The sequence below is a fragment of the Pelobates fuscus genome, chromosome 1, assembly GCF_036172605.1.
Source record: "Pelobates fuscus isolate aPelFus1 chromosome 1, aPelFus1.pri, whole genome shotgun sequence".
Classification (NCBI taxonomy): domain Eukaryota; kingdom Metazoa; phylum Chordata; class Amphibia; order Anura; family Pelobatidae; genus Pelobates; species Pelobates fuscus.
In genome coordinates this window covers 77537851-77565318 of record NC_086317.1, presented here as the reverse complement: position 1 = coordinate 77565318, position 27468 = coordinate 77537851, and the positions used below count along the sequence as shown (strand labels likewise).

Sequence of the window (27468 nt, the reverse complement as noted above, 5' to 3'; positions counted from 1 at the left end):
GTGTAATGATAAACAGGGGAAGCTCCTTGTGCTACAAATTCACCTTGCTTTGGAAATGTCACGAATAGTTTCCTACTGCACTCTATAAACAGTATTTTATAGACATTGCAAGGGTTTATGGGAGTTGTAGTTCTGTCAGGTTCCCACTACACAAATGACCATAGTGGGGCACAAATGGAGACAACATCGATTCAGATGGAGGACAAGACACATTCTTCAAGATTTAATAAGAAAATAAAAGCAAAAAATCCAGAATTTAACTAACTTAATACACACATTGTACTAAAGATGGATGGTTGAAGTGGCCTTTTAAATATCTGAATCTGGTGTTATGGTTATTAATAATTACATTAAAAAAAAAAAATACATACCCGTGTCAACAATAATTCAGGTCTCTAAATGATCCTTGGGTGTTTTCTTTGTTTAATCACGTAACATTCATGTATAGTCTTATTCATCTTTTATAGCGGCTTCCAAATCAGGTTAAAAGCAATTTATATCTGGAAAAATCTTTTAGACTTGAGATCTACAGCTGGATATAAAATGTTGATGACTTTCCATTAAGGAATACAGGTACCATATTTTAAGAGTGTTTTTTAAAGAATGCAACTTTAACATTTGATGAGGGGACCTGCCAGGTCTAGGCGTGAACTGATATACAGTAACATGGTTGTTGTGACTCTTGTTAAAGCTGTACTATGAAAATGTTACTAGATTCTATAAAATATCAAAGCCTTTTTTTTTTATCATCGTTATGTGCTTGCCTTGCTGATGTGTAAGAGGTAGTTTTTTGTTTTGCTTGTTTTTTTTTAGTGTAATTATTCGTTATACTTGAGTACTTGTAATTTAGTTAATCTATTCTTCATACTGTTGGCAATAATGTGTGTTATCGTAATGTAAATGTGATTACCACGTTTAACCCCTCAACTGCTAGGCTTTTTCACATCTGTTTGCTAAAGCCATATTTATGATTTATACCTTGATGTTTTAAGTGCAATGAGTTAATTCACAGTGTATAGTTTTTATTGTGTATCTTTTGCTTGTTTTGGTTTTAGGCACATTATACAAAATGACTTTGTTTTGAAAAAAAATTCTAAGTATATAAAAAAAAGCTACACAAAATACAATAAAAATGGTGCACATCTTCATATTGTATATTGTGAATAGCATATACATCTTTTAGAAATGCACATTAGGCTTTCACATTAAAGGGACCCTGTAGGCTATTAACAGAGCAGGAGATGGAAAAAATGTAAATAAAAAATATATGTGTGTGTATATATATGTATGTGTGTGTGTGTATATATATATATATAGTGTGTGTGTGTGTGTGTATATATATATATATATATATATATATATATATATATATATATATATATATATATATATATATAATAAAAGGCGTGTCCAATAAAGGAAGTTTAAACATTAGATGTCTCTTTACAGGAAGTGTTTGGGAAGGTTGTGCAAGTCACATGCAGGGAGGTGTGGCTAGCACTGCATAAACAAGATGATTTAACTCTAAATGGCAGATAATTTAGCAGGTAGACTGTTGGGGCAGGTCCTGTGCACCAAAACTGCTTCATTAAACTAATTTGTTTTTGATGCCTATAGTGTCCCTTTAAATATATTCAGCTTTAAAAAAAAAAAAAAAAAAAAAGGCAAAATGTAACATTCTATACCATTGTTAATAATCATGATCTAACTAAATGTTTGAAGCAGAATATAATACAGTATTTATCTCCTATTGTAAACAACCGTACCAGATGTATAAAAGTCCACACTGGAAAGAGGAGTACCTCCGCTTTCCAAAATGGCGTTGCAGAGCAGCATGTAAATCCTAATTGAAAAGATGAAAGGCCTCGTCTTTTGAATCTGGTAATCATGCACCCCGTAGATAAACAGAGTGGGTTGGACGGTGGGGTAGGCGTTTTGTTACTGATCACTTGCAATCCACCTCATTTGAAATTCTGCCCTTTCTGATGAGGGCTACCTTTACCTGTAGGTTATATGGGGGAGGGATTATAGACTTTGTTAAACCCCCACTGCTCCTAATATTAAAAAGAAAAAATACAATAAAATAAACTCTATATAGATAGGATATAAATATACAGAACACAGAACAAGCCCCTTTAGGTGCAGTGCGTCTGGAGATATCACAGACAGAAGAGTGTCCCACCACCACCACACAGTGAAGTCACATTGCTTTTTGTCAATTCCTTTTAGAGTGATTCACCTGCAGTAAAACCATTAATAACCACAGCAATATGTGCTTAATACTATAGATTCATATAATATGATACATCTAGGTCCACTATGCTCCTTAACAACATACAATTATCACAGATTCATAAATTGTGGCGCAATACTTGCACACAGTTGCATATTCTTTGTACTGTGCAAACTATAAACTTCTACAGGGTCTTCTGAAGTATGATCCCACAGACGGACTCTAACTCTAAAAATCAGGGTCACTTCCTTTAAAGGGACATACAAGTCGATTTGAAAGAGTTTGTTTTTATATGCATTTAAAAAAAAAAAAAGACTTGAAATACCAATTTGAGTGTCCCTCATTAGTAACAAATCCCCTAGATCTTGTTTAATGAAGTCTGCTTTCATCATATATCAGAGATGTTTAAATCTTCAAACGTGTTATCTATTGTCCAATCTTTAACCCCTTAAGGACCAAACTTCTGGAATAAAAGGGAATCATGACATGTCACACACGTCATGTGTCCTTAAGGGGTTAAAGGAAGAAAAAAGAGGTTTGAATGAGTCAGCATGCCTATTTTAAGTGATATACAACTTTGCCTGGATAGTGTATGGTTTTGTTTTTCTGTATTTGAAGCAGATCAGAATTAGGGAATTGGAACAGTAACTACCAATTTAAGTTGCACCAGTTGATCAAACATTAATGTTCCTGTAATTATTGGTTCCACTTAAGTGACTTTGTTCATCCTTTGATGACCAAAGATAGTTCACATCAGTAAATGTAATTTAATTATATGGGGTAATCAAAGTTCTTGTTAATCTACGCCTAAACTAAAGGATCCTTGCAACACTACCTGCAAGTCCTGGACAGATCAATTTTTTAGGGAGTAGATTAACAGGAATTTGTTTGGTGCGGCTGAAAAGAATTTGAGCACAATTCTAACAGTAAGAGACCACACAGGGTTAAAATTCCAAGTCATACGCTACCTGCTAGTAAAAGTTACCAAAGCAATCCGAGAGGGCCCATAGCTAGTGGCAAATGGAAATTGAATAAATCTGTCTATAACCCTGAGGTGGCCTTATTTTTCATAATACATACTGCATCATTATGTGTGCTATGTATTGCTTGATATTTGACATTGGAGTGTTAAGGTACTGTAGGGTTAGTGTGAAGTGGAGCTGTGTTTAGTGATTGTGTACAGTAGGAGTTATGGGGAGGAATTTAGGGACTGGATGTACTTTTGTTGCCAGTGATTAGTGTGAGATGTAGTCCTGGGCAGCAGCTATATTCATTAAAATAGAGGCAGGTACTTCTTGAGAGTGTAACTCCCACTAATCTCCGGCAGACCCTGTCTGCTCTACATTAGGGCCTCCTAGTCAGTACGTTTTTACATGATGTGGAAGAGATGCTGTGTCATGGGTTTTGTTTCAATAAACACAGGGCTGGTAGACGGCCTCTGAGACCTTCTTGTGATTTGATATATCGAAGCATAGATTGTACTGATTTTTATTTTTTTTTAAATGTCCCTTTATTCTGATTAACGGACGGTGTATGTTTCCAAAACGCTGTGGATCATTGCTTGGATTACTTGACACGACAATTTTGTTGCCGTTGAACAAATATCAGATTTGTATTTTTGTTTTCCAGAGTCTAGGTAAATGTCTTTGTTGATGGCATAATGTCATTTCCTGGAAGCATACTTTGTAAACAGAAGGTGGTTTTCCTTCTGTTTGTTTATTTAGTATGCTTCTTGGAAATTGAATTGTCCAGAATAGGAGCGGCTGCAAATCCTGAACTTGGTTTCCTGCACGAAAATGAATCAAAAGTGTTTATGGAAAGGTTGTTTAATTATTTTTATGTTGCTTTTAAATTTATTCTCTTTATCATTGTTGCTGTGGCATCCATATTTATACAATGCTTCCCCCTGGAGCACTTTCCGGAATATTACAAGTCATGTGAGTGTAAACCATCAAGACGTGCAGTTTGACCCACTTTCTTTGGTGGTCTGCAATGCTGTGACACAGTGTGCCTTTATTTTGGACTCCCTGAGAAAAGGAACTTATTATGATAATGTTATTATTTATATAGCGCCATCAAATTCCGCAGCGCTTTACAATGGGTGGACGAACAGACATGTAGTTGTAACCAGACAAGTGCCTAGAGCTTTAGTGTTGTCAATATATATGTTGTATTAGGGCAGTGATGGCGAACCTTTTTGAGCCCGAGTGCCCAAACCGCAATACATGCCAACTTTTTTTCCTTAAAGTGCCAACACGGCAATTGCGTGTGTGTGTGTGTAGGGGTGCTGTGTGTGGTTGTTGGGTGCTGTGTGTGGTTGTTGGGTGCTGTGTAAGTGTATGGGGATGCTGTGTAAGTGTGTGGGGGGGTGCTGTGTTTGTGTGTGTGGGGGGGTGCTGTGTTTGTGTGTGTGTGGGGGTGCTGTGTTTGTGTGTGGGGGGGGTGCTGTGTGCGTGTGTGTGTGTGTGTGGGGGGGGGGATGCTGTGTGTGTGTGTGTGTTGTGTGTGTGTGTGTATGAGGGGTGCTGTGTAAGTGTGGGGGGGGGTGCTGTGTGTGTGTGTGTGGGGGGGTGCTGTGTGTGTGAGAGGGGTGCTGTATGTGTGTGTGTGTGAGGGGTGCTGTGTGGGGGGTAGGGGTGCTGTGTGGGGGGTAGGGGTGCTGTGGGGGGGGTAGGGGTGCTGGGCGGGGGGGTAGGGGTGCTGGGCGGGGGGGTAGGGGTGCTGGGCGGGGGTAGGGGTGCTGCTGGGGCGGTAGGGGTACTGATGGGGGGGGTAGGGGTACTGATGGGGGGTAGGGGTACTGATGGGGGGTAGGGGTACTGATGGGGGGGTAGGGGTACTGATGGGGGGTAGGGGTACTGATGGGGGTAGGGGTACTGTGTGGGGGTAGGGGTACTGCTGGGTGAGTAGGGGTACTTCTGGGGGGATAGGGGTGCTGGGGGTAGGGGTACTGTTGTGGGGGTGGTAGGGGTACTGCTGGGGGTGGTAGGGGTACTGCTGCTGGGGGGATAGGGGTGCTTGGGGGGATAGGGGTACTGCTGGGGGTGTCAGTATCCCCTCCCTCCCTCCCTCCCTCCTCCTAACCCCCTCCTTCTTAACTTTAATGAAGTAGGGAGAGGGGGGGGGGGGCGCGGCACAGCCATCCCTGGTGGTCCGGTGGTGGAAAGCACTGCAGGCTGAGGGATCTGTGAATCAGCTCCCCTGTCGTCCCGCGCGATGCTGTGTGGAGCTTTGCCATGGTAACGCTCGGCAACACTCCACACTGCATCGCACGGGAGGACGCGAGCTGCATTACAGATCCCTCCGCCTGCCTCCCGACCCGGAAGCAGAGTAGGCGCCTGCCGTTTTGGGCAGGCAGGTGCCTACTCTGCATTAATGGCGGACCTATGGCCACGTGCCAACAGAAAGGGCCCGGCGTGCCACCTGTGGCACGCCATCACTGTATTAGGGTAATCTAGTAAAAACACACACTTAAAGGCTATGTACCAAAACCACTTTAGATTAATGAGCATTTTTCCTGCTCAATTCTCTGCTGTTTAGGAGTGAACCCACTTTATTGATGCAATTTTAGCATCACCTCTCTTGTTAGCAGCATGGGTTTACTTTAGAACCTCAAATCTCCGTCTTTTTTTTAATTTTCTGCTAGTGAAAATCAGCCGATTGTGTGTGAGATCAAGAAGAAAGCAAAACTTCAGAGAAAGAAACATGAATTCTTCCTGTCTGCCCTGTCAGGAACATATTCCAGCACAGTGTATTTATATGATTTGTAAAAGATTACATATTGATGTAAAACAACACTTCCACCCCCATACCAACGTACGCTCATTTACGTTATGGGGGCAGGAGCTTTAGGGCACCTTCTTATCTTCATGGGTTTAAATAGCTGGGCAACAATTTAACACGAAACGTGTGGCTCTAATGCTCCGCATTTCTTTCTCCCAGCTTCCATTTCTCTCTGGAGTATGAGAAAGGGTTTGCTGAGTGTTAGCTGACTGTCTCAGCTTATCAAAAAGGAATTGCTAAGAAAACCTGTATACTGCAATGCAACAAATGAACAGAAGGCTGGAGACTCATGTTATGGGAATGGGAGTGCTCCTTTAATAACATATTTTATTTCTTTTTTGTTTTGTTTATATATATATATATATATATATATATATATATATATATATATATAATATATATATATATATTTGCATGCATGTGGGTTTTCTTTTGTTTTGTTTTCTCCTTCCAGAAGTATTCACTTTTGTAAGGGAAGCATTTGTTTGGACCCTACCCACTGTGAACAATAAAGTTAGCGCTTGGCAAAAAAAAAGTGTGGAGACACTGAACGTAGGCGCTACACACTGTGGACTCTGGACTAAGAATTGCCTCTAGTTGTCGACTGAGTGACTATCACTAGAGGTGTTACTAGGCAGCAATGCAAACACTGCCTTTTTGCTGAAAAGACAGTGTTTACATTGAAAAGCCTACAAAGACGGGCTATAGACACGAGAACCACTGCTTTAAGCTGTAGTGGTTCTAGTTATAATAGTGTCCCTTTAAGAATTGTATTTTTGTCATTGAACATGAAAATCTGTTAGTTTAAAAAAAAACAAAAAACTGGCTCCTAACTTTTTTAGCTGGCTCCTAGATTTCAAACAAAATTGTCCAGCCTTGACCTAAACTCCAAACTACATAAATTAGCTTGATTGATACAGCAACTGTACATACCGGTTTTTAGGAAAATAACATCAGGAACTTAAAGATGTAATTGGTACAATTATACCGTAACCCAGTGCAGAATGTAGAAAATATGAAACTATGCTGGCTGTAAGACAATGTATGTGAGTGCTGCTACGTACTAGCTGCCGTAAGGAAATACTGACTCTTCCCAAGCCTCATGCCTCAAGGCTCATGTGTCGTGGTATTGGCCCCTTGGTGACGATTAAAGAGATTCCAGATAGGTTCGCTGTGACAAGGGAGGCCCTAACGGCTTTGCCAAGAGGGAAGACAGACGATGCACTAACTATGATTTGGCCTGAGGGGTAAAATATCTCCAGAGTTGTGGTTGGCCTTGTGGATTGGCTATGTAATGGCACAAGAAGCTGAAAAATACTACCTATGGCCACATAGGTTAACCTAACAGCCAGAACATGTTCTGTAGTGCAAGTTGTTGTCCTAAGGAAAGAGGACGTTTTGTACAGTGAGCCATGGAGACTTGAAAAAAACATGAATGCAAAACCGTGAAAATGTAAACCTAAACCTAAAAGTTAATCCAGAGAATTTAGTGTTTGAAATTCAGAACTATGTTACGAACACTGTAAAAATGTGACAGAGTGATTGCCGGTAAGGTAGGTAAAGTAAGCTGAGCCCAGAACATGAAAATACTCTAGAGATACTTGTTGCCAAAGAAACTGAAGGAAATTGAACAGTATACTAAATGACCCAGCTGACCATATATGCTAAAAGTATCCCAAGATAATCAATGCATGGTTGGACTTGACATAATGATATATTCGTAACTTGTATAGATACGTCAGATAGGGAAGTGTTTAGGCATTGTAGACTGCTTTGCAATTTTATCACCATGTATTGTTGTTTGATCTCCTCTAATAGATTTTGATTAGTTGTCTATTCCAACGTTAAACCCCCAGGTTTTCCTGTATAGCTGTCTTTAGTACTTTACTAATATTCTTGGTACTGTTTGTGCAGAACTAAAACAGCTGCTACCTTGAGTTAAATGAGAACAAACTCAACATTGCGTGAAATTACTTTACTACCATTCACATTCATTAGAGCTGGCTTGTTACCAGCTATAGGCATGACTGACCTTTTGCATTAATTATGAAATGCGTCACACGTTAGTTAAATGTGGATGTGGACCTTTCCCCATATTTTCTAGCTACTTAACTTATTTTGCTAAAGTTTGCTGAACTAAAATCCATATTTCAGTTAGGACTATCGGTACTGGGGGACAAAATAATTACAGTCAACCCATTTCTTAAAACGTGGTAATTCTGGTCAGAATAAAGCATTTTGTTTTTCAGCACACCTTCCAGGGCAGTTGGTGTTATAAGCTGTGTTGAGCAAATCCAGCAATAGGATATTCAGGGAATTTTATGGATCTAAAAACTTTTAGTTTTTGTCCTAGAATTTCTCCAAAAAACTATTCCTTTTCAGGTCATGTGGGCAGAGCATGAACTGTGCTCACCCGCGGAGGCTGGCCCATAGCACTGTTTAGCTCAATTATTGTAAGTGTTTATAGTTTCTAACCCCTTAATGACCAGACTGCTTTTCAATTTTCTTACCCTTTTGTGCCAGGGCTGCTTTTACATTTTTGCGGGGTTTGTATTTAGCTGTAATTTTCCTCGTACTCATTTACTGTACCCACGCATATTATATACTGTTTTCCTCGCCATTAAATGGTCTTTCTAAAAATACAATTATTTTCTTCATATGCTCAAATTTACTATTAAAATAAAGTATTAAATATGATGAAAAATAAAAAAAAACTTTTTCTAACTTTGACCCCCAAAATCTGTTGCGCATCTACAACCACCAAAAAAACACCTGTGCTAAGTAGTTTCAAATTTTGTCCTGAGTTTAGAAATACCCAATGTTAATATGTTCTTAGCTTTTTTTGACAAGTTATAGGGCAATAAGTACAAGTAGCACTTTGCTATTTACAAACTTTTTTTTTTAATTAACGCAAGTTACATTGTAACACTGATATCTGTTAGGAATCCCTGAATAACCCTTCACATGTATATATTTTTAAAAAGAAGATAACCTAATGTATTAAACTTGGGGATTTTGACTCTTTTTCATGCAACCATTTTACCACCAATCTGTCAGATTAAAAAAAAAAGAAGAATAATAATAACTGGTGATGTTTTGAGATACAGAGCAATTTAAGAATGAATGTACTGAGAACTTTAAGGGTTACTGCCAAAGAACACCCCAATATGTGTTCAGAAACATCTCCTGAGTACAGTGATACAACCATGTCAAGGTGTGTCAGGTTCTCTGGGGGCTGAAAGACCTTATTTGGAGGGTGCGCATTCCAGTTTTCACAGCTGGTCATCATGCACCCATGTCCTATTTGGGACATTTTTGTAATTTACCCCTATCAAAATTTTTGAAAAGTAGACAACCCAGGGTATTCAATATGGGGAATGTCCAGTATTTTTTAGTAGCCACTTAGTCACAAACACTGGCCAAAGTTAGCGTTTAGCGTTAGCGTATTTGTTTGTGTGTTAAAAATGCAAAAAACCATTATGAACGCTAACTTTGGCCAGTGTTTGTGACTAAGTGGCTACTGAAAAAGACTGAACATAGCCCATTTGCAATACCTTGGGTTGTCTTCTTTTGGAAATGGTAGGCGGTTATGGGGTTAATTCTCATTTCTGGGCTACCATACGCTCTCGAAGTAACATAACCAATCTGGCAAATTTCAACGTGAAAAAAACCCCACTATAAAACCTGTACATGGGGGGTACTGTTATACTTGGGAGAATTTGCTGAACCGTTTTTAGAGTTACAAAACTAACCATACAGAGAAACTATTTTCTTGCTTTAAAAAATAGAATTATATATATATATATGAAAATATGAATGGAAAAAGCCAGCACTCTAGGACTTGTGAAAAACTTCTCAGGTTTATTCCAACAATCAGTCAACGTTTCAGTTCAATCAGAACTTTCTTCAGGACAGAAAGTTCTGATTGAACTGAAACGTTGACTGATTGTTGGAATAAACCTGAGAAGTTTTTCACAAGTCCTAGAGTGCTGGCTTTTTCCACTCATCTATTCATTGTGCAGCCGAGCACCAGGCAACACCTTAAGGCAGTGCTCCCCAACCTTTTTATCGCCGCGGACCGGTAAACATTTGATAATTTTTCCGTGGCCCGCTTGTTTTGATTTAATAAGACAAAAAAAAACCAAAGTCACATATATTAAAAAAAACACGCAGACACATACATAGTCAGAAAATCACAAACACAGTCACATAAAGACATAGACTCAAAATTGTGTGTATGTGTGTGTGAGCGGTGCAGTGTGTATGTGAGGGTGGCAGTGTGTGTGAGAGTTGCAGTGTGTGTGTGGGGGGCAGTGTTTGTGGGGCAGTGTGTGTAGTGTGTGTATGGGGGAAATGTTTGTGGGGCAGTGTGTGCAGTGTGTGTATGGGGGCAGTGTTTGTGGGGCAGTGTGTGCAGTCTGTGTATGGGGCAGTGTTTGTAGTGTGTGTATGGGGCAATGTGTGTAGTGTGTGTATGGGGCAGTGTTTGTGGGGCAGTGTGTGTATGGGGACAGTGTTTGTGGGGCAGTGTATGTAGTGTGTGTATGGGGCAATGTGTGTAGTGTGTGTATGGGGCAGTGTTTGTGGGGCAGTGTGTGTAGTGTGTGCATGGGGGCAGTGTTTGTGGGGCAATGTGTGTAGTGTGTATGGGGCAGTGTTTGTGGGGCAATGTGTGTAGTGTGTATGGGGCAGTGTTTGTGGGGCAATGTGTGTAGTGTGTGTATGGGGCAGTGTGTGTAGTGTGTGCATGGGGGCAGTGTTTGTGGGGCAATGTGTGTAGTGTGTGCATGGGGCAGTGTTTGTAGTGTGTATGGGGCAGTGTTTGTGGGGCAGTGTGTGTAGTGTGTGTGTGTGGGCAGTGTGTGTATGGGGCGTAAGGAGGCTTTTTTTAAATTTATTTAATTAAAATTAATATATTCATGTCCCCCCTCCCTTCTTACCTTTACTGGGAGGAGGGGGGACATTTCTTAGTCCCTGGTGGTCCGGTGGGGATTCCCTGGTGGTCCGGTGGTGGTGAGGTGAACTCTAGCCCAGTTACAGGGCTAGAGTTCACTCTCGCGAGATTTGGAGCGTTGCCGTGGTTACCGCGGCAACGCTCCAAATCTCGCGAGAGGAGGACCCGGAGGAGCTGCAGGTAAGAGCTTCCGGGTCCTCTCTCACTCCCCTGCCGGCTGCCAGCAATGTGCCTGCAGACCGGGGAGGGAGATCTCTGATCTCCCCTCCGGTCCGCAGGCACATTGCAGGGCTGGCACTTGGGCAATGCCAGCCCTGCATTAGCCGGCAGGCTCGCACACCCCACACCCCTGGGCGGCCCGGTACCGTTTGATCCACGGACCGGTACCGGTCCGCGGCCCGGGGGTTGGGGAACACTGCCTTAAGGGATAGCTGGAGTGCAAAATTGTTTGGTATTGTGTGTGTGTGTGTGTGTGTGTATATATATATATTGTGTGTGTGTGTGTGTGTATATATATATATTGTGTGTGTGTGTGTGTGTGTATATATATATATTGTGTGTGTGTGTGTGTGTGTGTATATATATATATATTGTGTGTGTGTGTGTGTGTGTGTAGAGGTGTTTTTTTTTTAACAATATGTGTGACAGAGAGAAATACATAAAGCTAGTTTCTCGAATAGTTTGTGCATAGCAATTTAATCCATGGCTATGCCATCATGCAGTACGAGGCTTTAATAACCAGTGATGGCATAGTGAAGGTCTCCCCCCCCCCCCCCCCACTGTTTTGCTTATAATAATTGCTAAAGATCTAAAAGCAGCAAAAATTTAAGATTCCATTTTTGAGAACACTTGACGTCTAGAATTTTTAATTACGTTTTAGCTGTTATAGGCAGGGCCAGAAGCCAACATTATTACTAGGATTTCAACTTGGCAATTACAGTAATACTCCCAGCATCGTAACCTCTTCGTGTCTTTGAAGTGGTCATGATGGGTGGAGATCTCTTTGCTCACGGTTTTACCTTTTACTTGCAGTTTTATAGTGAACCTGGGTTTCTGGCCCCCGTCTGTGTTGCCTCCTCAATGATTCTGCTCGGGCTAACCTTTCCTTGTTAACGCAAGATGCGATGGGGTAGTGATAGGCTTGAGCTTCACGTGAGTTCTCTTAGCCAGTCTGTACATGCAATGATGGGCCATGGGATACTAGTTAGATTAAGATTTCAAAAACTAAATGCTGTTTTCTAAATATTTGTCTTGAACTTCACATTCCTGTTTTTAATTAAGTAGCTGAGAAATGCATCAATATGTTGGTTATCTTCAGGCCAAATGACTAGAATATCTTCGGTGTACTGGTTTGCAATAGTAAATTAAAGTTTGGCTCGTAAGAGCTAGAAAACTGTGCTAAGAAAGTAAGTCCTTCAAGAACTTTAAAATGGGGAACAGAAAATGAATCCAAGTAAAATTGTGTTGCCATTGCAACTTTAATATGTGGAACAGGACTTGTTCAATATATCTCATCTCTTAATGGGCTGTAAAAAAGACAATTTATAGAGGCCCTGTTTTACAGATGCTTTAATGAATAGATTTGACAGGGAACTAATGGATTAAAAATGTATTCATTTTTTTTTTTTCTTTTTTGTGTATTTCTGGATGCAGTCTAGCTAACATGTTAAAGAGAATTTCCAGGAGTGAATCTGAATAAAGTTAAGGTGCCAGGGAGTCTCTTGCACTGGCTTACATTTAGGAGTTAACCCATTCATGAACCGTTTAACCCTTAAAGTCTTGAAACCAGTTTTGTCTAACTCTGCTGCCTCTCTGAGATTCTATGAACTGGAAGCCTGTGATAGGGGCACCACTGATTGGCTGAGAACATCAGTTGACACCCTAAGCCAATTAGTATCTCCCCATTCACAAAACGGCTTGAGAAACGTACGTATTTTTTTCTTAAGCTGTTTTTAAGAATTGGGAGCTACTCATTGACTTGGAGCAGGAGTAGGCAACCTTCAGCACTCCAGATCCTGTGGACTACATTTCCCCTACATGCCCAGCATTATGGCTGTAAGAGCTTTTGGGAAATGTCTATATCTGCCAAAGCTGGCTACCCCTGGCTTAGCGCATAAGCCTCCGTCTAAGGCAGGCGTGGGGAACCTTCGGCTCTCCAGATGTTTTGGACCACATCTCCCATAATGCTCTTAGAGCCATAATGCTAGCAAAGCATCAAGGAAGATGTAGTCCTTAACATCTGGAGAGTCAAAGGTTCCCCACCCCTGGTCTAAGGCATCGAGAGGCTTCGTGTTTAAAGAGTCGGAGAGCAGGGGAAGAGCTAAACAGCAGTGAATTCAAGACTTCACAAATAGTTTAACCCCTAAAGATAAAGCGGGGATGTCATTCACATGAATTGTTATAGGGTCCAGAGTGTTTAAGTATTTACTGCATGTGTCTTCTGAAACCTGCACCCAAAATGTATTTATTTCAATCCACTCCAAAAAGATAAAATGCATTGGATGTAATTGATTTGGGACTCTGCCCTCTTAAAATCGTATTGTGTAATGGTGTTTGTATCGTAGTTTACGATGCAAAGTATGCTATGCTCCTAAATAGTGTTAATCCTCCATTGAGTTCTCAAAGCTTATTTTCTATTCATGTTCATTTACTATAAAGATATAATGTATTTAATTGTGGTTTAGGTTTATTAATCTTGTTTATCATCTTTTCTATTCTGATTACCGTACTTTGAATTTGTAAACATTAATATAAGAAAATGCTACGGTTTCATTGTATGGGAGGGCACTGGGTGTATCCTTGTCTACTTTCATTGTTCAGCTACTCAAATATATTAGTGAAGATGACATTGGTCCTGCGAAATACAGGACAATTTATTAACCTTTTCTGCAAAACTTTTAAATCCAGAAATCCAGAGGCTTAGAATTTCTCCCTAGCTAATACTTACGAATACCTTTATTTTATCATTAAATTTTTTTTTTTTTTTTGCAAGCGTCAGTTCAGGGATTAGGAATCTGATAGAAACAGCCAACAATCATTTTTGTCTTTTATAGTTTTCCTGTGAACTTTCAGCAGTAAACCTTTTACAAACTTTTATTTTTTCACTTTGGGGGGCAGCCACGTTCCTTCCAGACTGCTCTGATTTGCTAAAGTAGAAATACATTATTATTCATTAGCAATATTCTTTGTGTGCAACTTTGTGAACGAATAGTAAATGATCAGGTTGTGCTAACAGATCGAAACTGTCATAAACAAACCTATGAAAGTGTATGTACTCCCTAAAAGTACTGTACAGAGATGTTTTATAGGACACTCGCAATGGTGTATCACTATTGGTGCAAAACATTTTTTTGTTTTGTTTTCCCCCCCCCCACACCTGAAAAAAAACAAAAAACTATTTGGTCTATACTTTTAGCATTATGCTCAATCATAGACATCATGTATAGACTACACAGACAGCAGCTGCATGTTCAAGAACGATCTTGGAAATCGAGTGAGCATTCCTTAACGGTATTGTTAAATCTACTGGTTTCTAGTAATTTAACCAGCACAGTGTGCTATAAGGTGCATACTGGTTGTGAACTTTATTACCACTCTAGAAATGTTTAACGTGTGTTTACATTTTATGGGATTTGTGCAAGTATTAAGCCATATGTTCATAGTAATGGTCAGAGAAAAAAATGATGAAACAAACGCTAGACAATTGCCTTTGACCCATCTAAAAATAGTGTTGTTATTGCGAGGATTTGGTCTGTCCTGATTCCTTCCTGTGTGGTGGTCTTCATTATTATACTTTGTGTTTGGTTTAGATATTGAATCTCGAATTACGCTCTACACTTTAAATGTGTATACCGTATGTTCCCTCTTCTTTCATCCTCCCTTCTAATAAAATAATGTAAAGCCACAACAAAAATACAGGATTAAAGTAAAATCCATATTTCTAGCCTTTCAAATGTTTTATTATACTTTAAAAGGAGTGTCAGGCCTCGGTACAGTCAGTATTTTTTATTTTAGGCTAAATTCCCATGTCTCACTAAATCGGCATCTTATGTCTTTTGTGGTAAAGCCTTTTCAATCTAAGTTTGATCCTTAAACATGCAGTTCTGTGCTCTTTGACACAGAGACAGATTCATAAATATCTGAAAGTTCTTAAATTTCTGTTATCTCATAATTCTGTCTTTTAAAGCTCTAGATGTTAAATTGCATTAACATCATATAGTGCACTAACATCATATTTTGACAGAATGATCTTCTTTTCATCTGTGGATTCTATAGCTATCCGTCAGCATATCGACCTGCTCGTAATTTTGAACAAATGTACGAAAATATTCGATTTGGAAATGATACAACTTAAATGCAGTGCATTTTCATTCCCTTTTATTTTCTTTTAGCCCTGATCTGTATGATTTTTTTTTTGCAAATCTACCAATTATTTAATATTCTGTTTTCTGTATTGATCTATAGCTTGTATACCTGGTGAGGTTTTTTTTGTTATTGTTGGTGAGAGGTTTTATGTCTTTTCTACTTTTCAACTAGTTTGACATGTTCTTTCTTTATTTCTTTTGTTTGACACACACAAAGAAATTGGAGAACACTAATATACTGTTTGAGATCTCTTATGGCTTCTTAAATGTGCATTTTCCTCTTTGTTCGTGTATTTTTTTCCAAATCTGAGCTTGTTCCGGTTTTACCACCGTCGCTGATTTACTTGCCATGTTTGTGTCATTTCTCATCCATTTTGGAAACTACACAAATAATCTGTTCTCATTTTCACGTTTACAGTTTTGAAGTGTAACTCTCATGGTACACACGTTTGTTTAATTTGAAAGTATATAAAATTCAACCTTGCAAAATATATAGGTTGGGATAAAAAACTGCTTTTATAATAGAGCCTTCCTGTCGGCATATGTCAACAGCTGATTGAAAGCAGAACCTTCTTGTGGGAGATTATTCTGCTTTGTGGGATGGCTGCCAGAGCACTTTGCCGTGGTTACTCCCTAGCCAGAGCTTCTAGCCCTGGCTAGTTGAAAATAGGAATATGGTGAGATGACTGTCATTCCACTCAGATGTCAACGTGTTGGCAATGAAACCATTGTGTAGACATCATCATTGAGGATTGCCGTGCATAGTGAGTGTCCCCAAGCAAGGTCAGTCCTTTCACAGTGTGGATGGAATTGTAGATAGGCATATACCGGTAGATAGGCATAGTGGTTGGTGTTGCAATATTATAATACACACATAACTATATATTCAGTGCCTATTGGAGGATTTCAGGTAAACATGTCATTACCTGTTCACTTTAAGGAAAAAGTGATATAAGCGTAAACAGTCTCAAAAACATTGCTACAGACATTGACGATCAAAAGGAACAATGCATGTTTGACCGGAGATATAATTACTGTGTCATAACAAAGACCATGATCTTCCTTTTTAAGGGGTTTGTGGTTAAATCCGTTTACAGGCAATGGTGTTTCAGCACACTTCTACATTATAGGCAGCAGTGTGTGTTTGAAATTGTGTGCTTTCACAACAGAGCTGCATACATGCAAAACATGTATACAAATGTCTTAAATCCTTGCAGTCCAACCCATGGAATGATATATGTTTAAGAATGCCACATATGGAAATTCCTGAGAGTAGATGAGATTCAAGGTAATTTAAATATTATGTTCGTTACCAAGAAGGTAATGGGTCCAAATTTGCTTTCTCTCATTCATTGCTTTTGGAAGGGTGTATGTATGTGTGCGTGTGTATTTACTTTCCTATAGGCATAAATAACTAACTATTTCTAGAAGCCCCGTCTAAGGGCTCCTATTTATTATTATAAGTAATTGTCAGACTTGATCGGTAATAAAGTCGTGCAGTGAAAAATGTTGACTTTTCACTGTGGCCATTACACACAGTTGTGACTTCTTGCAACCCCTACGATGTGTAATGCAAACAAAAACTGGTAAAGATGACAGATTGGTAAGGCTAATTCAGAGTTAAAGCCATACCTCTAGCAGAGGGTGGAGATATAGGCTCCCAGAGACCCGTAGTCAGTGTTTAACCTATATAAAACCAGTTCAACACTGAACTGTGCAAGGCGCCAAGAGATTTCAGACACCAAACCTATTTCAGTGAATTGAAGTACCTGTTAATTAGTGCTCCAGAATTATGCTATATATTTCTATATCTTTTCTCTCTCCTGAAGCTCAAAATACCAACAAATAATGAAATAAGGACAATACTACGCTCAGACAAACATTGATTATTATAGAAGACGTTACACTTTACAACCTTCTTGGGGAGTGAATATGCTTGATCCCAATGATTGCAGCTCTGCCATTTGAATTTGCGTTACATCTGGATATGTTGACGATCCGAGAATCTTTTCCTTATTGTACAAGTAGTTTCCATTGCAGTTGGCTGTTTTTGCCAGCGATGTAAAAGCCGATTCTAAGTTCATTTTGTAGGACTACACTGGTAATGGTGTTCGTTTTGACTTGTCTATAGTAAAGGTTTTAAAAATCAAACGGTGATAGAATTGTATTGACCATTTCCTGCTGGGCTCTTAAGCAATGAGATGACTGGAGAAAGCAGAACTCTCAAATGGCTAGTGACCTTTTTAGCACTTTCTGTTATCAGCTTGCTACTTTGACAGTTTTTGTAATTTCACCCTACTGGTCTAGTCATTCGGCATTGGCAGCTCCGCAAATAGAGATGAATGTTCAGAATCAAATAAGTGCAGCTGTCTGATAAAGAAAATTGACTGTGAGCTTCTATTGCTGTGCAGGTCCCCTGACGGCCATACGACTAGATACTATTATGTTTTATTTTATAGGAGTTGGACGTTAACCACAAATGCATCCACTAAAGATGCAACGAAGTGTCTCTCTCTGTAATTAGGATTGCATTCGTGGACCCTTATGACTGTAGATTAGAGGCAGAGTAAAAAAAATAAAGTGTTTCTGTACATTTATGTTTAATCAGAGTTCAATTCTCGTGCGTACAAGTAACAGATTGATTTTGCACTCTTGATAAGCAGGCTGCTGTTAATTCTGACCATCTTCTGCAATTTGCATCTTCCATCAGAGATTGAGACTTAATTCCATCTGGGTTATTCACTGAAATGAGTGAAATTCACTTTGAGTTCACCATAATTCTCACTTTAGTGAATAAACCTAAATATCAGGCAGCAGACAGATTAAAGGGAAACTATAGTGCCAGGAAGTCAAACTCTTTTTCCTGGCACTATAGCTTCCCCCTCTGTCAAGGTCCATACCCGTGGTGCCGAAGGATTAAATAACCCCTTCTGTCACTTACCTGGGTCCAGCGCAGATGTCCCTCTGCGCTGGCTCAGTTCTGCCCACGCTCCCCCAATGCGCATGTGCAGCAATGGCTGCACTCGCATTAGGATTTCCCCATAGGAAAGCATTATTCAGTGCTTTCCTATGGGGATTCCGGTGACACTGGAAGTCCTCATGCATAGCAGGAGGATGGCCTCTGTCATTTAGGCAACCCAAAGTCGCCTATCCACCTGGTAGACAGCCACTAGAGGAGGAGCTAACCCTAGCAGGTAATTATTGCAGTTTATAAAAACTGCAATAATTACCACTCTAGGGTTAAGGGTGATGGAAGTTTGCACCCAGACCACTTCATTGAGCTAAAGTGGTCTGGGTGCCTACAGTGTCCCTTTAACAGTGTTGTATCATCCTCTAGATTGTATATCCTTTTGAGCATGGTCCTAATCAACCTATTGTTCCTGTCAAAATTAGTAATAGTTTCTCATTTGTTCACTTCCCCTTTAATAATATTGTAAAGCGCTGCAGAATAGGTTGGTGCTATATAAATGCCAAGAATAATGCAGTAGAGTTTGTGGAGTATGGATTTATTTAATGTATACGTATGCATTCTAGCTGTATGGTAGCATATACTGCAGACTCATAACATTTTAAATTGTTAACTCAGCAATGTAATGGTTAAGGTTCAAGTCAGGACAAAGCCATATGTTAAAAACCAAAGAAAAGAGTTACTTGCACACTATCCCAAACTGGAGTTTTTTAGTGTCACTCAAATGGCCATTTAATTGTAAGCTCACCTGCCACATCAAGGCAAACCTCTCAGGTGAATCCTACACTAACAATTCACCTTGCTTCTTTTCGCTTCAGGTAAAAAATCTATAATGAGACAGAGAGAAGTATTTTTCTAAACCCATACGTTAACCCTTAATAGGGAACACACGGGGTGGGTGGCAGCATTGTAACATGGCTTTGTGATACAAAAAGCAAATACACAAAAATAAATCCTGCACTTAAACTCCTACTACTCGTGGGCGGCAGCAATGACTGTAGTACACATCAGCCCCAATAAAATAAAAAACAAAGAAAAAAGTTACTTGTGCACTTTCCAAAATCCCTATGCATATTTAAATAACTTGAGGGTTTTTTTAGTAGCTGACCCTGCAGGGGTCCTTTTCATAGCGCAAGCTTATGATGCGCTCATGATATGAAGGTTGGGTAGAGTCCCTGGTGTCCCCAAAAGTGGGACTATCTCTCCAAATATGAGAATGTTGGGAGGTATGGTGTTATGCTCATGTTGTATTAGCGGCCAGTTGGTATCTATTTCCCCTGTTTTATACAGATGAGCTGGTTAACGTCTGTCTTCCCACTGTGCAGGGAAGAGGAAAGTACTTATTCAGTCTTCTTGATGATGCAGAATGAGCATCATTCCTACAGGAAACCATGCAGATTTAAAAAGTGGTTTTCCTTCTTTTTGCTCCTATTAATTAAAAGCTACCAAACAGACTTACAAATGTTCAGCTTGTGGGAGATATCGAAGAAAAACAGGTTTTATTATTTCACTGGTTTCCAACTGGTGAATCTTAACGGTTTTCTGACAAAGGCAGTGGCCAAAACATGGGGGAGGTTTGGTCTCAAGCCCTAGGTCAGTATATGTTTACACATTTATGGGTAACCTTGGTGCACTTTATTGTGTGTGTGTGTGTGTGTGTGTGTATATATATATATATATATTATTATTTTTTTTATGTTTATATCTAATTTTTCATTCAAAATTTGGTGTGGGTGCACAGAGAAAGGTCATGACGAAAATGCATATGTTTATACATTAGATCATGGTACATAAAGTATTTTCATGGATATGTGGAACAGGGGTGCTTACCAGGGGCGGACTGACCACTCGGGCACATCGGTCATTGACCGAGGGCCCGTGGCAGTCAGAGGCCCGGATGCATAGACAGGTCCTCGGATCTCTCATCCGGCCCAGCATTAGATGCGGGCTCCTGCCTGTGTGGGGCCTGCAACTATCACAGTATCACCTCCCAACTCCTCCCTCTGCAGTGTGAGACCTGGCAGCATGCGTGTTCCCCTTCTCAGGGCTCTTCACTCTCTGTGCGCGGTGCAGTGCAGGCACTCTGTGTGGAGCGAGAGGAGGGGAAAGGATGTAACATCACATCCTCTGCTCTCATTCCACACATGCAGAGCGCCTTAACACAGCTACAAGAAGAGCAGCACCTGGGATACAGAGAGCTGATTGGATGCAGCCAGGAGGATACAGACCCACAAAAGGTGGGTTGGGGTGACATGTGACATAGATATATGGGTCTGTGGGTATAAATGGGGTGAGGTGGGAGACAGAAATGTGGGTCTGTGGGTATAAATGGGGTGAGGTGGGAGACAGAAATGTGGGTCTGTGGCTGTAAATAGAATGAGGTGGGAGACAGAAATGTGGGCCTGTGGCTGTAAATAGAGTGAGGTGGGAGACAGAAATGTGGGTCTGTGGCTGTAAATAGAATGAGGTGGGAGACAGAAATGTGGGCCTGTGGCTGTAAATAGAGTGAGGTGGGAGACAGAAATGTGGGTCTGTGGCTGTAAATAGAATGAGGTGGGAGACAGAAATGTGGGCCTGTGGCTGTAAATAGAGTGAGGTGGGAGACAGAAATGTGGGCCTGTGGCTGTAAATAGAGTGAGGTGGGAGACAGAAATGTGGGTCTGTGGCTGTAAATAGAGTGAGGTGGGAGACAGAAATGTGGGTCTGTGGCTGTAAATAGAATGAGGTGGGAGACAGAAATGTGGGCCTGTGGCTGTAAATAGAGTGAGGTGGGAGACAGAAATGTGGGTCTGTGGCTGTAAATAGAGTGAGGTGGGAGACAGAAATGTGGGTCTGTGGCTGTAAATAGAATGAGGTGGGAGACAGAAATGTGGGCCTGTGGCTGTAAATAGAATGAGGTGGGAGACAGAAATGTGGGTTTGTGGCTGTAAATAGAATGAGGTGGGAGACAGAAATGTGGGCCTGTGGCTGTAAATAGAGTGAGGTGGGAGACAGAAATGTGGGCCTGTGGCTGTAAATAGAATGAGGTGGGAGACAGAAATGTGGGCCTGTGGCTGTAAATAGAGTGAGGTGGGAGACAGAAATGTGGGCCTGTGGCTGTAAATAGAGTGAGGTGGGAGACAGAAATGTGGGTCTGTGGCTGTAAATAGAGTGAGGTGGGAGACAGAAATGTGGGTCTGTGGCTGTAAATAGGGTGAGGTGGGACAGAGAAATGTGAGGCTATTGATGTAAATAGGGTGAAGTGGGAGAGAAATGTGGGTCTGTGGGTGTACAATTGGGATGAGTGTGACGTGGAGACCAATAAGGTGACAGAAAAAAAAAAAAGAGAGGACAGACAGATTACATATTAAGGAAGATAGTCAGAGACACAAAAGGAAACAAAAACCTATTCAAAAGAAAAATATTGCATGCAAACACACCACTAAAGTCATGCATATGGCGACACACTGCTTCTTTGTTTTTACAGACTGATAATCTACAGGCATACCGTTTTGCATTCACACACATGCTGACACTCCTCACAAATAGAGCACTACAGTCACACACTGATACTGACTGCGCAAATAAATACAAGAACATTCTGAACATTACTACACACAAACATTCACACACCAACAATCCACTTAATTTACACACACAGCTTCTTCCACACAAATACATTTTAGATCCCTTCATATACATAGACACAAACACTACACACAAGTACACTCACTCCTGTGCATACTGACACTTTATACAAATATACTCCTGCATTTACACAACTAATTTGCATACTAATATACTCCTGCATTCACGTGCCATAATTCCCTCTAAATAAACCCTTGCATTCACAGATTTGTTTTACATTCTAATAGACTGCCTGTTTTCATACACAAACACTACATGCATATAACCTCCTGCATTTTATACTCACTGGCACTACACAAAATATTCTCTGGGTTTCACACATCTCATCAGCATTACACATATACATACTTTGACTCATACAATTGTACTTTGAGACGACATAAATATTCTTGCAGTGGACATAATTCATCCATCCATTTACACACTGTTTTTCACTACACTCCAATATATCCTTGAATTCACACATATTGATATTCTACACAAACATATACATTCATACGGGCACAATAAGCAGAAACGTCAATTCACAATGATTTTAAATGCTCAAATGCAGACATGCAATAATCATATGCATCACAACATTATATGAAAGTTATATTTAGAATTGATCAAATACATATATTAGCTTTCAAAGGGCCCAGGACCTAATTTTGCCTGCAGTCTCAAATGGCTGTCAGTACGTTCCTGGTGGTTACATGGTTCGAAACTGTGTCATGACATGTTGAGAAACAGAATAGGACACATTGTATCAACATAACAGAATATTTAAACTGGGGTGTGCAGGCCATATTCTGTTATCATGCATATTTAAGGTGTACATAGTAGCTATATTTTTTGCACTTTATTTCTATTCTATTTATGTTGTATTCTATTTGCTTCATATATTGAATATATTCAATTTAAAATAATTTTTTTTCCATGAATTGGTGTGCTGTGGGTTTTTTGATTTCTTTTTTATGAAAGTGACAAAGGAAAATGCATGTATATTCTCACGAAAATAAACAGCAAAGGCTTCTATGATAAATGTATGTTATGGTGGTGCCTAAGCTATCCATTTAAAGGAGCAGTATCTGCACCATTACATTCCAAGGTTGTGGTTATGGCACCATTAGACTGCAGGGCTGTGGTCTGTTTGCTTTGAATAAACCATGGGAATCCGCTTCCTCACTTACTGTATTGATAATGCAAACATCCCACTTCCACATTAGCAATATCATTTAAATCTGTATTTTAATACCATTTGTTGGCTGAACAGGGGCGGGCCCCTAAGAGCCCATGACCGATTTTGCCAGCGGGCTCATTCCGCCCCTGATAGACTGTAACTTTTCAAACTGTGTCTGACCCAAAATGCATGCATATGGCTGATTTTGTATTTATAAAGGATCCTGTGCTATAGTAGGTGTGTGTGTTTTTTCTTTATTTACATTTTCATTTATTGTTTTTTTATATTTCGGTATGTGCTTTTAAATTTGATAACAGGATTATTATATTAAAAAAAAAAATTGTAAGGCAATAGTTGTCTTTAATGTGCAAATCTCTGAATATATTTTAGGAGAAATATCTTGTAGCAGGCCAGCTTGAATCGATACACAGGTAGTTCAGCACTAGATTGCCAGACTGTTCACATTTTTTGCAACTCTCAAATATTGGATTCTTTAGCTGAATGATGAGTAATCTTTGGCATTTCAAATGTTCTTGGTCTCTGTTTCCCATGATGCTCAGCTATTGAGCCGGCCAAGCGTCAGGGACATGTAATCCACAACAGCTGAAGTAGGAAAGTTTATCTGTCTTTGCACTAAGCAGATGCAGCTGATCGCTTTTGTCTTTGTGTTCATTATGTTATCTTTATTTGCTTGTAAAGCTGTGTGTATATAAATATATTCAATTAAATCTGCAGCTGACAATGCATAATGATTGGAATATTTCATTGTATTGCTGGAAGTAACGATCCTTACAAGACAGTGTTTTATATCCTAGAAATAGGTTTGTTTACTATGTGTTGAGGACTGGCAAGAAAATGTACTGCAACGTGAATGGTGCATCTTAGACCATATTCAAATCATTAATAACGGACCCAAAAGCAATGGCTAGACACGGCATAACAGAATATTGTCATAAGTTGAGACCAATTTTTCTTTTTGACATAGATCCTAATGATGTGTATGAAAATGGTGGTGTTGGTATTTTATTCGGCTTACCTACTTGGAACCTATTCCAAACAATAAGGATCGTTCATTTTCTGGAATTGGTCCGTTTTGGGTCCTTCATCCAGTGGGTAAGAACCACTGAATGAAACTAGTCAAAATGAGAACACAAATACATATTTTGAACAAACTAAAAATGACCTTGTCCTTGATATTGGGGGCGTCCATAAATGTTTTTAAAGTATGTTTACCTGTCTATAATACTTTAATGGATATATACTGCTTACCTTTGGAATATATCGCTTTTAAAAAGGCATGCAGATATGGTGAATATTTCCATTGATACAAGAAATAATTACATTTAAAGATGCTTCAAACTAATGTTGCCTTTTCTTGTCTTGTAGGTCTGTAACCGATCCAAGGGATGGAAAGAGAGTTGCCCTCAAAAAGATGCCCAACGTCTTCCAAAATCTAGTCTCTTGCAAAAGGGTCTTCCGAGAACTGAAGATGTTGTGTTTTTTTAAGCATGACAACGTAAGCAAGCTTTCAATATGACATCAGTTGTATAAGTTAATATGTTAAAACTCAACACATAACGTAAAATAATCCCAGTGAGCAAGTTCACACAAACTAGTTTATGCCAAATCCTTCCAAATACAGCTTCCATAGTTTCAAGGTGATGAATGTATTAGAAGAAACAAAAAATGAAATATTTCATTGATATGGTTCATTTAAAAACTTTAATATATCCAGATTAATGATTCTTAAGAGTTCTGTTCTATTAAATGTTGATTTCATATTTTTAAAAATGATACCAACAGATGAGTATTATTTTTCAGCTAAGCTTTTCATAGTAAGTGTAACTGTAATTTCTTCTTGGATATATTTTTTTTCACTGTAGACTCTTGCTCATGAGATGACATTTTAAAAAGCCCATTGCTACATCCTTTGGGAACTTTATAATAGTCATGCATTTGGGCAGCGCCTAGTATAGCTGTACATCTCAACATTAGTAAAGGTGCATTTTCCAGGATGAATAAAATGTTTGTAGTGTAGATTTTGGATCATGGATTTTTTTTTTCATTTCTTCTGCAATGAGATACTCTCTATTTAAATGAAAAACGTTCTAAATAGATCTAGCGAGATGATCATTCACATGATGTACATTTAGGGTAAAAACTGCCTGCTTCTTGTTTTCTCAGAATTGATGATCTCCCTGCTCAGCTGCCTCTGCGCCGCTTAGTGATGCCAGAGCCCGTAATAGGACATCGCTGACCTCGGCATCATTAAACCATGCGCAAGGGAGAAGAGCAGGTAGATCACAGGATATCCTCCTTTCTTATTGCCAAAGTCTGTATGCTGAGAAGCTGGTCTGGGGAGATCTCCATAACTACCAGTGACAGATAAAGTGCTTCCTTGGCTCAGTTATGAAGTTTTAAGAACAAGATTCAAGAATCGCAAATTCAAAGATCAAGAACCTGATCTCTGTCTGCAGTTAGCTTTGAAGCCATGTATAAAATCCTATCCATGTAAATGTATACACTGGACAATTCAAGCAGATAAAATGTGTATACACAAGCAGGCTGAGGAAAATCCTGTGATACAAGGAGTCACTAACTATAGCTAGGTACTGTGGGCCAATGTCCATGGAGCCGAGCTAGATTCCTCCAATGTCCGATACTGATTTGTGTACACAGTACGAAAACTACTTTGGCACTTTGGTGTTTTCCAAATTGCTCAGCAAGGCCACACACTAGGAATAAGGCACTGTGCACTTCAGATCAGCAGCAGATCACACAAAAAAAGTATAAGTGTTACATGGCTTGGGCCTATTGCATTGTGTGCACTTGGCGTTTCAGTCCCAAAAAAGCCTTACGTTAATCTGTGTCTAACAGTAGGATCAAATTTTGGGTCCCCATTCCTACATTGGACCATATCTGCACCAACTTAAATGTGAACTTGTCAGCCACGCGATCTACCATGTAGCATAAGAAATGACAAACTGTCTTCACCACATTGAAAAATGTAATTTTCTTAATAACCTCTTGGATAATCACATGGCAGTTTCTCTACAAGCTAATGTAATTGTCACATTTTTTTCCTCTTTAATTAAACCGTGTGGCTACTTAATGAGCTTATCTAGAGCTCCTAAGCTCCCTACTAGACATGGTGTGACTATTAAGGAAATACTGTGCCGTGAATATTTTGTGAGAATCATATTACATGTTCTCTGCTGGCTCTGACACAAGCTATACATTTAAATCTATCAGATTGTTGTGGTGGCAATATGCCCAAAGAGCAATTCTAGGGTTAAGTTGGATAAATTACGGTGAAGTTTAAATGAATATTTGAGGGAGTTATGATACATTTAGCAGTTTGCTCCAGAATTGATCCTTATACATTGGCCTTTTGTCTTTAATCCATACGTCATAGTTTCAGAGAGTAAATAAATTCTTGTCAGACTAACATGAATTAAAAGAAATGGAAACCTATACAATAGTAAAACATATAGAATGCAGAAGTATGTAAGTGGCCCCTTGTAGAACTGTTCACCTAATGTTGCTTGTTTATGATGGATATAATATGCTTCAGAAACCAGATGCTGCATTGAAAAGATAATGTGATAAAGTATGCTGTGCCGCATTTTATAGTGATTTTTATTGTTTATTCTGCATTTTATTCTTTACAGGTACTCTCTGCACTTGATATTCTCCAGCCTCCACATATTGATTATTTTGAAGAAATGTATCCTACATCACTGTTGTTTGTGTTAGTTTCCAAAAAGTGTTTCTGAAGAGTGTTTTTTCTTCTTGAACATAACATTTTAATAATTAAATCCTCTTAAAGTGTAGACTTCTCCAGAACAACTTGTGAGCTGATGCATGCATGCGCTGTGTCCAACTGGGTTACCGTTAGTGACCCTGTGAACCATTTCAGGGACACACACAAAAAAAAAAAACACACACAACAAAAACCCAAATATAACCCACCTACCTTAAGGTTGAAATTAAAATGCAGATGTTAGGGAGGTTTTATTTATTGTACAACCTTCCTGAATATAATAAGCGATATATTTATGTAAGCTGCTGCTTAAAGATTTCAAACCAAACACCACTTGTTTCCTTTCCAATACTGCAGTAAGAATGTGTCCATGTGTTGCTCTTATATTGCCTGCTATATCAATTGTACACTTTAAATTGCATATTGTTATATTTTTTGCAGGTGTTGTTAGTGACAGCCAAGGCTAAGGGAAATCATAGGTTTGGGAGTTAGGTTATCAGGGATGCAGCTCGTGAGAATTTAAATGAGACAAAATATCTCTCTTCATGCTGTTCAATTCTTAGAGGAACCAAGGGAGCTTAAAAACTGAAGCCAGTCAGCTACACGAAACGCTG

The 27468-nt window shown here is 39.4% G+C and overlaps 1 protein-coding gene across 1 annotated transcript in view; it reads left to right on the top strand.

The window, feature by feature from the left end:
* Positions 1-27468, top strand: part of NLK (nemo like kinase) — a 189265-nt gene that overhangs the window by 83667 nt on the left and 78130 nt on the right. Inside the window, exons 2-3 of the mRNA XM_063449870.1 lie at positions 24478-24607; positions 26763-26818. Coding sequence (XP_063305940.1) covers positions 24478-24607; positions 26763-26818 — 186 coding nt within the window. The remainder of the gene's footprint in view (positions 1-24477; positions 24608-26762; positions 26819-27468) is intronic.